Source organism: Trichechus manatus, unplaced genomic scaffold (genome assembly GCF_000243295.1).
Source record: "Trichechus manatus latirostris isolate Lorelei unplaced genomic scaffold, TriManLat1.0 scaffold00003, whole genome shotgun sequence".
Classification (NCBI taxonomy): Eukaryota; Metazoa; Chordata; class Mammalia; order Sirenia; family Trichechidae; genus Trichechus; species Trichechus manatus.
Window position 1 is genome coordinate 25,959,842 of NW_004443939.1, and position 13,695 is coordinate 25,973,536.

Here is a 13,695-nt window from a genome sequence, read left to right on the forward strand (position 1 = left end):
GTTTCCACATTTGTTAAATGGTGTTGATGATAGTACTTACCTCAAGAGTTTATATGATGATTCCATGAGGTAATAGATGAAGAATTCGTGGCATAGTCACAGTGTATGTTAAGCATACAGTAAGTTACCAGTTAAAAGGACACACTGATCTGCAACTGTGGATATCCATTATTAGCACCTTTTAAGGTGGTGCCCAGATAATACCAAGTAATGATGCTCAGTTGGGGGGGAGGGAAAGCTGGTTGTTGGAAAGGGAGGGATGAATGGCCTGTAGGAACTGGATGCTGGATTTCACTTTTCTTCACCATTCACATGGTCTCATGTTCCTTGAGGGAAGATAGACCTTCACAGTGTATCTAGCCATTCTATTGCTTCCTTAAAGTGCCCAGTCTCCCACTAAATAAAGAATTAGCCAATGCAGCCAGATTCTGCAAGCAAAGAGCACCAACTGTTCATTTTGGAAAATTAACTGTTCATAATTGTTGTTGTTAGCTGCCATCAAGTCAGCCCCCAGCTCATGGCAACCCCACGCACAACTGAGTAAAACGCTGCCTGGTGATTGTGATCTATAGGGTTTTTGCTGATTGATTTTTGGAATTAGATCACCAGGCCTTTCTTCCTAGTCTGTCTTAGTCTAGGAGGTCTGCTGAAACCTGTTCATTATCATAGCAGCACACAAGCCTCCAGTGACAGTCAGGTGGTAGCTGTGCTTGAAGTGCATTGGCTGGAAATCGAACCTGGGTTTCTTGCACAGAAGGTGAGAATTCTACCACTGAACCACTGCTGCCCCCAATAAGACATAGTTAAACAAAACAAACAAACAAACAAAATCCAGAACCTACTGCTGTCAAGTCGATTCCGACTCATGGTGACCCTATTGGGCAAAGTAGAATTGCCCCGTAGAATTTCCAAGGAGCAGCTATTAGATTCTAACTGCCAGCCTTTTTTGGTTAGAAGCCAAGCTCTTAACCACTATGCTACCAGGGCTCCAAGACGCAATTAGTCTCTTCAAAAGAAGTCATTTACTAAATTAACCACAGAGACTTTAATTCATTCAACTAACTCGTGTTGGGCACTGGCAAGGTAATCAAAGATGAGTGAGATGGGATCTCTGCCTTTAGTTGCCTGAGTCTCAGCTGAAAGCAGTTCGGTCATGAGATACCAAAGATTACACAAAGGACCTAGTGGGCGATATTATTCACTCTCTGCCTGTCAATAGCACCTGACCCATTGAGCGTTATTGAAATGTTCTTCTCTAAATTTCAAACTATACACTGAGGAACACTTGCAGTCCACTTATCCTATCAACAAGACAGGGACTGGAGCAAGGAGCCAAGATAATAGAATATTGGTCCCCCAACCCCCACCATCCCACTTTATCAAAAGCAGACTCACTTCTAACTGCTTTACATGTGGGCCTTTGTATAATTTGTTTTTGTGTTTTTTTAACAAGGGATCCCATGGCAAATAAGACAACCTCTGGTCTAAGATATAATCATGCTGCTTTCCAATCTAAATCAAAATCTCACACACTTTTCAGGAGCGTTTACTCATCACCTTCTTATTGCCAGGGAAACCAAGGCACATAGGACAAGGAATTGAATTTAACTCCTGAAGTCATTTCTAATGGCTTAGGATGGCAGTAACCCAAAGATAGTAGTAGTTGCCGTATGTATGGTGTGAAGGTGGGGAGAGGATGGCAGAGGAAGTAGGGGTTGAATTATATCTTGGGAGAGCGAACAACTAAGGAACCTTTGGGTGCCTGATTTTTGAGATATGTGTGGGTAGGACATTTGCCTCTACATCCCAGGAGCTGTCGTTTTCCTATTCAGCTCTTTTGGAGGGCTAGCCTTCTCGTTTCACTCAAAAGGCTTGGGTTAATTTTAGGAGTCATTCAGTGGCAAGAAAATTTCTAGTCACCTCCCACAGGCTCTGTGGGAAGAACTATAGCCCGACATTCTTATTTCAACCCATGAATGGAAGCCGTTGAAGCAGTGTACGTATAATTGGCCCTGGTGGTAGATGAGAGGCATAGCATATACTGCAAAATCAAATACTGACTAAAAGTCATTTGACATATGCAACCTTTTCCTCATTTGCTGCCGTGATATTCTCCTGACTTCTGTCTCCAACTCTGGTCTTTCTCTTTCCTCTCCAAACATCACTGTGCTACTAAATAAAACAACAAATCTGATCCTGTCACTTAATATCTTTCAGTGGCTCCCCAAAACTTTTAGAACCAAATTCACACTCCCTAGCTTAGCACACAAGCCCTTCAGGATCTGTCTTCTACATACCATTTTAGTCTCTTATACTTTTTTTTTTTTTTAATTTCCATGAGGTTTATTGAGGAATAATGAAACAGAAACTGGAAACAAATCAGTTGTAAAATACAGGAGAAACTGAGTAAAACAAAGCAGATAATTCTCTTCCAACAGGGCTTTAAATAATCTGCCCTTAGACAAGACTTCACCTCCTCAGATTGGTTTTCCCTTCTTCCAGAAAGAACCACATCAGTTGGATCAGCACTGAACACTTTGATGCCAGCATAAAGGATGAGACTCACCTATTTTTACTTCATCTCAGGTTGAAAATTTATGAAATTGCCCACGTGCTGCTACTTCTTAAATATCCCAGATGCTAATTCTAGTGGCTAAAGGGCAGTGAAAATTTGCTATTCAATAAAGTAGGCAATCTTGTTAGAAATGAGCATGTTTTCCCATAGGGCTCAATATAGCTATTTCCATTTTTAATGCTAAATTTAATTATATAAATATTTTTTAAATTTTATTGTGGCAAAATATATATAACATAAAATTTGCCATTTTAACCATTTCTTTAAATATACAGTTAGTGGCATTTAATTACATTCACAGTGTTATGCAGCCATCACCACTATTTGTTTCCGAAACTTTTTCAGCATCCCAGATAGAAACTCTGGACCCATTCAGCAATAACTCTCCATTCCCCCCTAACCCCTGTCCTTGGTATCTACTTTCTGTCCTTATGAATTTACTTATTCTGGATTTTTTTAATATAAGTGGAATCACACAATACTTGTTGTTTTATGTTAATCATAAATACATGTAGTATTTCACTGAATGTTTATAATAATCTCATGAGGCAAATGCTATTATCATCACCATTTCACACACAAGGCTCAAAGGCATGAAACAGGCTGCCATGGTCATAAAGCAGGTAAGCAGCAGAGGTAGGATTTGAATCCAGGGCTCTCGAGAGCCAAAGTTCTTAACTCTTCACTCAACTGTTTCAGATGAAGCAGCCTCTCTTCCTTGAAGCTTTTCCTGACCTCCTGTCTATTTCAGACTCCATCTGTGCCCCTGCTAGACCTTCTGCCACCTCCATCCCTGATCCATCACTCTGATTGATTTGTTGATCCCCTTCATTCACCTGTAGGCTTCTTAAGAGGAGGGGCCACACTCCAATCTTCATTTGTATCATTAGCACTTGTCAATGTGTCTGGCACATAGTATGTATTCAGAACTCTATTAGTTTCCTAAGTCTGTTGTAACAAGATACCACAAATTTGGTGTTTTATAAAAATAGAAATGTATTGTCTCACAGTTCTAGAGGCTAGGAGTCTGAATTCAGGGTGCTGGCAGAACCATCCTGTCTGTATCCGCTTGTCTCTTCCAGCTTCTGCTAACTCCAAGTGTTTCTTGGCATTCCTTGGCTGATAGATGCATCTTTCCTCTGTGTGTCTTTCTGTGTTTCTCCTCCTCTTTTATAACGATATCAGTCTGACGGGATTAGGACCCACCCTATTGTCATATGACCTCATATTAACTACTTACATCTTCAAAGACCCTATTTCCAGACAAGGTCACATTCACAGATATCAACATATCTTTTTGGAAGACACAATTCAATCTATAACAAGTATGTATTGGTTCAATGAATAAATTTAAAAATCTTCCTTTCCTTGGGGAACTTTTAAGATACTGATTCTGAACTTACCTTGAAACCAAAAATGCCAAATAATGAAATACATAATTAGAAAAGTGCAAATTCAAATTTTGAGAGGCCCCAGAAGTGAACAGTGACCACCCTGGAGGAGGACCGACATCTCATAATCAGCCTGCCTTGGGTCCTCAAAGAGAAGCTTGGACATCAGTCCCCTACTCTGCTTCCATAATCAGACTCCAAGCCTCATCAGTGTTCAGAAAGCTGGAGAAAATTAATGCCATATCACACCAGAGACAGCATCAAAATGTATTAATCTGGACAGTAGACCTTTAAATCATGCCATATCCATATAGGAAGCCAAATCTATTCTCTCTGATGGACTATAAATTGCAGTGAGAAGCTCTGTTATCATTGCTTTCCAAACTACATTACTGTGAGTATTCTTAATATCATTTTCCATTGTAAATTATTTGTGATGATAAGGGGCTAAGCATTTAAATTCTACCTAAAAATCTTATTTCCAGTCATACTTAGCACATAACCAAGTTTACAACTCTGTTACCCATCATTTCTTGAGTATTAATTAGTGGAGTAATGATTCAGAGTGATCACTGTCATGGAACTAAATTAATATCTCATCCATAATGTGAAGGACATCTCAAAGGTATCATGAATATCAGAGAGTTGATTCTGCTAGAATTATTAGCTAGTGAACATTAATAAAGCTTCCAGCATAACAGGGAAAGTTCCTACTTGGCGACAGTCCACCGTGTAGAAGCAGAGGCTTACAGAGGACTGGTATGGAGTGGTAATGCCACCTGTGGGGTTTACATCTTATGAAGGAGACTTAAAATACATTGTTGTATTTCTTCCTAGATGTTTCTTGTTTCTTCCAACTTTGCCATAATTTGGCCAACTTTTAACAGTCACTGATAAGTCACTATTTTTATTCCCTACCTTCTCCCCCGTGGGTACCATGGAATACCTATTGATCCATTATTGGACATTATGGCACCACCTGAAGTGTCCTGATTCAGTGGCAGGAGAGGGTTTTAAGTGATTCCTTTTGGCTCTTTGCCCCATGAAGGGTAGGCACTTTCAGACATACGAGTGTTATTCCACAGATTTCCAATGTGTATAGCAGCTTTGCTTCTAAGGAAGCTCCAAGAGCAAGACACTGAAGCAGCAGAGTAAGGGAATCAGTGAGTCTCAGAGACCTGGGCAAGTAGTTTAGGAAAGGCTACTGTAGGAAGGTAGAATTCTTGCCTTCCATAAGGGAGACCTGGGTTCAGTTCGCAGTCAGTGCACTTCAGGTGCAGCCACCACCCATCCTTGAGTGAATGCTTGAGTTTTGCTATGATGCTCAACAGGTTTCAGTGGAGCTTCCAGACAAAGATGGACTAGGAAGATAGGCTTGGAGATTTACTTCCAAAAATCAGTCAGTGATGGCCCCTGGACACCCTTTTAACTCAGTACTGAAGTCACTCCTGAGGGTCACCCTTCAGCCAAGGATTACGCAGTGGTTAAGAGCTCGGCTGCTAACCAAAAAATGTTGGCAGTTCGAATCCACCAGTCACTCCTTGGAAACTCTATGGGACAGTTCTACTCTGTACTATATGGTCACTATGAGTCAGAATCGACTTGACAGCAGTGGGTATCGGGCCAACAAGAACACATGTGAGGGTCATGCTTTGTACCTCAATCATGGATACGAGACTAATGGGCACACCAGCCCAAAAACAAAGATAAGAAGGTGGGAAGGGACAGGAAAACTGGACTAATGGAAACAGGGAAGCTGAGGTGAAGAAGGGGAAAGTGTTGACACATCATGGGGTTGGCAACCAATGTTACAAAATAATTTGTGTATTAACTGTTTAATGAGAAATTAATTTGCTTTATAAACTTTCACCTAAATCACAATAAAAAAAATTAAATATTAAAAAAAATTGGTTAATGAAAACGCTATGGGGTCACAATCATCCAATCCGCAACGGATCATGGGGATGGCACAGGACTGGGTAACATTTTCTTCTATTGTGCATGAGGTTGCCATGAGTTGGGAGCTTTAGAAGACTCAAAAATGAAACATTACAAACCCTTGTTGCCATGAATATTAGCGGACATGAGGCCTCTCCTGTCACCCTAACCAGTCGCATTGAGTGAGCACCATGCACTGAGCACCCCAATAGCAAGGGACTTGGGAGAATATAGCAGGACAAAGTCGCTCCCACACATGTGTTACTGGTCACAGAGGGAACCTGAGCACCATAAGTAGAGAGACCCCATCTGGTGGATCAGGAGCCTCACTTTTAAGAGTACAGCCTTTGGGGTTAACCAGCCTTGGTCCAAATCTTGGACCAAAATGTCTTCAATTCCCTGTGCTTGAGTTTTCTCATCTGCAAAATAGGGGTAATATTAGTACCTCTCTTGTAGGAATGTTATGAGGATTAAATAAGTTTGTATGGATGGAGTACTTTGTACTGCATTCTGGGCCGAAAGGGTAGAGTCTAGCAGATGGGTGAGTGAGGCTGGATGCTTAAAGCCAGGCACTGGACTTCCTACCAAGGTGCCAGATGCTCACCTACCAACGTGGACCTGCGATACTTACCTTAAAGGGCTGATGGACGTGTAAAGGAGTTAACGTAAATTAAACACCTAGCTTAACAGGTACTTACTAAGTTAGTGGTCTCAAACCTGAGCCTAACTGCATATTAGAATCTCCTAAGGAGCTTCTTTAAAAATGAATTTAAAAAATCATTGTTTTTTAAAATAGTTTTAGACTTACAGAAAAATCACAAAACTAGTCCAGAGTGTCCTGTATACCATATTTTTATGGAAGTAACACCAGCCCTCTGCATTTGTTTGCCAACTGCTCCCTCCCTGCTTGAAGTATTTTCATAAGCACATTCTGCTAATGTTTTTTATAGCAACTTGTAAAAAAAATTGCCATAGCGGTGCTTATGAAAATGCCTCGTGGGGAGAGGGAGTGGTTGGTAAACAAACACAGAAGGCACACGTCATGTGCTTAAAAATATGGTACTCTACATCCAGCTCCCCCTAATGCTAACATGTTGCTTAACCATGGTATAGTAATCAGAACTAAAAAATTAACATCAGTACAATACTTTTAATAAACTACAGACTATATTAATGTCCTTTATCTGCTCCAAGACCTGACCCAGCATTTCACAATGCATTTAGTTGTCTTGTCTCCTTATAGTTAGCGATTTTGTAGAAATGCTCACTTTGGATTTATCTGATGTTTTCATGTTATTAGACTGAAGGTTATGTATTGTATAGAAGGATACCACAGAAGTGATATTCGCTTCTCAGTGCATCTAGCAGAGGGCCCAAACCCATTGCTGTCAAGTCAATTCTGACTCATAGTGACGCTATGAGACAAAGTAGAACTGTCCCACAGGGTTTCCAAGGAGCGGCTGGTGGATTCGAACTCCCAACCTTTATGGTTAGCAACCAAGCTCTTAACCAGTGTGCCAGCGGGGCTACAGCAGAGGACATATGATGTCAATATGTCTTATTACTAGCAATGTTAACTTTTCACTTGGTTAAGGTGGTGTCTGCTGGATTTCCTCATTGTAAGGTTACTATTTTTCCCTTTGACATTAATAAATATCTTAATGTCATAAGATACTTAAGATTATGCAAATAATCTGTTTCTCCTTATCTTCTTCCCCATTAACATTGCATTCATCATGGATGATAACTTGTCTGCAAAAACTACTGCATTGTTCCAATGGTGATTTTCTATTCCCCTCATTCTTCCTACATTTATTATAACTGGAATTCTTCTGTAAGGAAATGCTGTCCTTTCTTTCCCACTTATTTATTTATTTAGTTAGTTATTAAAATCACCATGGACTCATGGATATTTATTTTATTTATGGGTTTGCAATTCAGTACTGCCATTATTTATTTTGATGCTCAAACCTAAGGCATTTTAAAAATACCCGTGCCTGAACCCTCTCCAAATCAATTAAACCAGAATCTCGGGGGATGGAGACTAGGCAATGGTATTTTTTCAAAGCTCCCATATGCGCTAAATGTTAGTTCTTTCACTCTCCCTACCTGTTTTCTCTTTAAAAAAAAAAAAAAAAATCCTTCTTCTTATCATTCTGTAAGATGTGTGCCTTTACTGGCCTTGGGGGTGCTGATGGCAGGCTGCAGCCCACTGGGAGAACTGGTTCTGTGATTATCATCTCCCACCCACACCTCCATTCCCGCAGCCTCACCTGGCCCAAAACAGGAGCCGGCATACCAGAGTTCTCCCTTTTACAATCGCTTGCAGTGGAAATTCTGCTGATGTTTACTGTTATCTTTACTGGGGTCAGCTGGAGGAAGGAAAGATGTGACCTCCTTTAGAGAGCTGGGGTTGAGAAAAGTTCTAAGGAATTATGACCTTAAACTAGAAGGGATTTCTGAGTGGAGTGGTGGATTCTGCTGATGGCTAGCTCACCGTGGTGAGAGCCGAATGGCCCTGCCTTCCCAGGACCCATGTAGCACTTTCTGCTGGCTGAACAGATGTTTAAAGTGTATAAACAACCCTCATTTACAAGAATGACTTACTTTGACACCTTTGAAATCATAATAACAAAATATGTCAATTTAACTCTCCCTTTAGGTGATCAGTATGGAGCCAGATAAGTTTTCCTTCAAAGGCATGATCTTCCCGAAGAAGGAAATTGATCCTATAGCATCCTTTAGGTGGTTTCCAATTACCCTCTATTCCTAGGTGCCAAATCAATTTCATGATATTTTTAGTAACCTAATTGTTTCTCTCTGTCAAATTGATGCCAATAATGTGTCCCAAACTAGGATGAATTAGAATTAAAACCTGATTCATGATGGAATAAAAGCTTAACCCTGGGTATCCCACGGCAGCATTAATTTGGCATGGTTCCCAAAATTATGTTGCATGAATCTGGGAAGGTTTGTCTTACAAGTTTTAATTTCTTTTTCTTCATAGTGGTCAATTCCTACCTGAATTTTTTCCTGGCATTCATTTTCTATATTGAAAATTCCTTCTACTATAATTTTAAGGGAGTTCTAACATCTAGCATAAGTAAATAAGTGAAATCGATCATAAATAGACAGGACATAACAGAATCCAATGTTCCACTATAGAAAATGAGATACTACCCAAACAGGCATATTAGTGATGCAAAGTGTTAATTCAGCACCACATCCAAGTCAGGTTGAGGAATGATGCATGACAAAAATAAATCTCTCTTCCTGGAAGAACTCTAACCTAAAAGGAGAGGCAGCTCAAAGGTGTACCGTTGTCAGAGCCACAAACCCGACACCCCTCTTGATAGAAGACTTTGATCTCTGCCCTCAGGAAAGTTGCTACTCTAAAAGCCATTTATGTATTGATCTCCTCTGAAGAAAACGAATAGGTGTCTAACAGGATGAGCATCCTTGAGAAACCAAGTTACTGTAATTAGAGTAGAGCCAAGTGACCAGAGCGGGAGGCCCCTAGTCATTCAGGCACTGAACTGTGGTTAACAGGAAGCTGGGCAGCCTGGGTCATTTCTCTTTTCAGTCTTAACAACAAGGCCGGTTGATGAGAGTAGCTCAAGGCAGGGAGGTTTGACTACTGGGCAGTCTTGACTAATCTTATCATCCAGACTCCAAAAGACAGAGAGGCGGCTGTGAGCGGCCATCTAAGATACTCCACTGGTCTCATCCCTTCGGGAGCAAGGGAGAATGAAGAGAACAGGATACAAGGAAAAGATCAGTCCAAAGGACTAATTGTCCACAGCTACCAAGGCCTCCACCGGACTGAGTCCAGTGCAGCTAGATGGTGCCCGGCTACCTACCACCACTGACTGCTCTGACCAGGATCACAACAGAAGGTTCTGGACAGAGCTGGAGAAGGATGTAGAGCATAATTCTAACTCACAAAAAAAAGACCAGATTTACTGGCCTAAAGGAGACTGGAGAAACCTTGAGAGTATGGCCCCCAGACACCCTTTTAGCTCAGTGGTAAAGTTACCTCCGAGGTTCACTGTTCAGCCTGGGAGTGGACAGCCCTGTAAAACCAAATGAGACTAACGAGGTACAGGAGTCCAGTGACAAGGGCCAGAAGGCAGGAGGGGACAAGGAAGCTGGTGATAGGGAACACAAGATTTAGTAAGGATATTGTTGATGTGTTGTGAGATTGTTAACCATTGTCATAGGGCAACATTTGTAGTAACTGTTAAATGAGAAACTATTTTGTTCTGTAAGCCTTCATCTTAAGTGAGAATAACAGCACAATTGGAAGAGCGTAGTCAATGTCACTGAACTGTGTATGTAGAAATTTTTGAAACGGTGTATCTTTGGCTATGTGTATTTTCACCAAAAAAAAAAAAGGTTGAGAATTTAGAGGGTTAATATGTTGTGAGGTTGTTAACCAATGTCATAAAAGAACATGTGTACTACTGTTTCATGAGAAACTATTTGTTCTGTAAGCCTTCACCTGAAGTACAATAAAATAAAAAAATAAAAAAGACAGAGAGGCGGGTGGATTGGCCTAGAATGGAGACCAGTCTCTGAAACCAGGGCCCTTTGAGGTTAAACCTTTTAGTAATCCTATAAAAGCCCCCACATACCTTCACATGTTAATCTTATGCACACCACCTTGAAGAAATGAGCTAGTGTTTTTGGTTTGTGGATGAGATGGGGATATAGAGTTAGAGATACTCGGGGACTGCCAGGCTACACAATAGGGACTGAGGATTTAGAATTTATTTAGAGACAAGATTTTTACACTAGTACATAATCTATCTAGAGCAAGTAGAGGAAAATTGTGGCATCTGTTTGAAGTCTTCTTTTTTCTACTGTGGGGTCAAAGTAGGATCATCCACTTTCCATACTTAAAGGAGAAATTGTTTAAGAGGCTTGCTACTAACTTGCTAACTCCATATAAATTTCTCTCAATAACAGAAATTCAAAATTTAATTATTGAGCAACTACCAGGCACTGTTCTAGGAACAAGACAAAGCCCCAGCCTCATGAACAGACAATCAATAAACAAACAACAGGAGCAATTTCAGAGTGATTGACAATGTAAAGAAAATAAATCAGAGTAAGATGCAGTAAAGAGGGTAGGCATCAGGTGAGGCCTGTCAGAGGCAGTGACAGTTGATATCCAAATGGTGAGAGGAGTGAGCCATGAGGATATAATGGAGGAAGAATGTTCCAGGCAGGTGACTGCTCTCAGCTGCAAATGCCTTGTGGTAGGAAAGAGCTTGGGAGAGTGGATGACCAGAAAAGCCAGTGTGTCTGTAGCATAGTGGACACGGCCAGTTGGGTTACAAGATTCTGGAGAGGCGCTGATCGTGTGATGCCCTTTAGAACATGCTTTTAGTATATCAGGAATTCTCTAGATGGCTTGGGGGGTTGTGAAGAGCCCTGGTGGTGCAGTTGTTAAAGCACTTGGCTGCTAACCAAGAGGTTGGCGGTTCAAACCCATCAGCCAATCCTTGGGAGAAAGATGTGGTAGTCTGCTTCCATAAAGATTTACAGCCTTGGAAACTCTATGGAGCAGTTCTATTCTGTCCTATAGGGTCACTATGAGTCAGAACCGACTCAACGGCAGTGACTTTTTGTGTGTGTGGTGGGGGTTGGGGGGGTTGTGGGATGGGGCATAAATGATCTGTTTTAAGTTTCGTAAATAACTCTGTAGCTGCTTCCGGTAAGTTTGGAAACAAGAACTAAGTTGGGTCTTCATGAAATGTAGTTTCAAATCTGGGGAAACTAACTACCCTACAGCAAACTTGTAATCTTTTTATTTGATAATGATGGTCACTGCATTTATTTAGGCAACTCAAAACCTCTCCACTTGCTTATTGTTTAAACATTAGAAAAATCATTTGCTGAAATTCATTTAACTAGAAAATAGGATTTGTGCTGATCAGTTTTTTAAAGATAACATCTTGCCTTAACCAGTCCGAGGGATTTTTGTTTTGTTTTGTTTTCTTTAATCACTTATCTCCTTTTCTGCCCACAGGGATCCCAATCACCCTTCAGTACCTTATCATTATTACGAACCTTTTGGACCTGATGAATGTACGATGTACCTTTCACATGAGCGTGGAAGGAAGGGCAGTCATCACCGCTTCATCACAGAGAAGCGAGTGTTCAAGAACTGGGCACGGACATTCAATATTCACTTTTTTCAACCTGACTGGAAACCAGAATCACTTGCTATAAATCATCCTGAGACTAAACCTGTGTTCTGAGGAATGAACCAGCCAGACAATAATCCCAAGTACCCACTATATCAGACACCAGGGCGCTGAACTTCCTGAAGTCACCAGGCAGGAAAGGGGAACAGAATTTGTAGCAGGAAATAGCTTCCCTCCTCAGGAAGTACCGTGGACAGATGCCTACCAGGTGTCACTACAGAGCAGTGCAGTTGGTTTTTAAGGAAATTTTCCAGAATGAACACATCCTAATGAATTTTGTCCCTTTCAAAGGGGTTACCGTAGGAGCTTAACAGTAATTTTACTGATGCTGCCAAGGCTAAAAACATTTTGGATCACTTTAAGTATTGCCTTCAAAACTGCAACATGAGCAACTCAACAATATAAGTTGCATTCCTTTATAGAAATCCCACATCAAAAGACATTTTTCTATCAAGTTGTATCCTATTCTGATCTATAATCTTTGTCATCTGTTGGAGTCTGTATGTGTGATTTGTAAAAAGCCACTTAAAAGTATGGACATGATTTCTGAAGAGCACATCTCCACTGACTTTCATAAAGCAAATGTCCAATATTTATTGAGTTTTTTAGTGCACTGTAGGCCAGTATTTTTGTGGATTATGATTATTTGGTAATTTATGCTTCTTACTCCTTTAATCCTGAATGATGATTGGGAAAGCCTGCAACTGAGTTGATGAGTTACTATGTTCACAATGCTCATTGTTAGCATGTAATTGGTATTTGGTTTGGAAATGTTGTGTTGCATTTTTTGAACCCCTTGACTTCTAGATTTGCTCCTTTAAAGCAAGAATAGCTATGACATTTTTTGATGTGCAGAAGTGCTTCCAAAATGACAAAATTTAAAACCAGAAACTGTGTTATTAAAAAAAATGCTAATAAGAGAAACTTAAAGATAGTTTTCTTTAGTGATAATTGATGTAAGTCACTTTACTTTCTTAAACCCTAATTTCCTAGCACAGAATGAGGTCAGTGACCTCTTAAGTTTAGTCCAAATCTAAAATTCTATGAGCCTCTTATTGACCTCTTGAGGACTTTGCACTTGGAATGATGGATTCCAACATTAGCAGGCCATTATTTTGAGGAGCCTTTTATATTTCCCTACTACCTATCCCCCTCTTGCGGTTAGAAACCTGGTCCCTATTGGCTAAAATCTACCACCTGCTTCCCCGGTGCTTCTTGCACCACCCCCTCCCCGCCAACCACCACCAAAACAAAAAAGAAAGAAAGGACAAGACCTACTTCCATGTTGTTCCCTAGTGACAAGAATGAGGAACTGCAGCTCCATAAGGAGAAGAGAATTCAAGGAGGTTTTCTAACACACAATTCACTTGTCCTATGAACTATTCAAACTCACTGCAAATCTTAGATTGTATTCACTGCCATTCCCTAGTCTAGATGAGTATGAAGGACTTCTTGTATTCAGAGCCAAGATCAATTAGTATTAAAGATTTTCATTTAAACAAGTACTATTCAAAATTGGTTCTTGAAAAAGTATACCAGTGTTTTCTTTACATGTGGCCTAGAAGGTATTAGTTTCTCT

The 13,695-nt window shown here is 40.5% G+C and overlaps 1 protein-coding gene across 1 annotated transcript in view; it reads left to right on the forward strand.

The window, feature by feature from the left end:
• ST6GALNAC5 (ST6 N-acetylgalactosaminide alpha-2,6-sialyltransferase 5) overlaps positions 1-12,170 on the forward strand; it is a 240,151-nt gene extending 227,981 nt beyond the window's left edge. The window contains exon 5 of the mRNA XM_004369072.1: positions 11,939-12,170. Coding sequence (XP_004369129.1) covers positions 11,939-12,170 — 232 coding nt within the window. The remainder of the gene's footprint in view (positions 1-11,938) is intronic.
• The last annotated feature ends 1,525 nt before the right edge of the window (positions 12,171-13,695 follow it).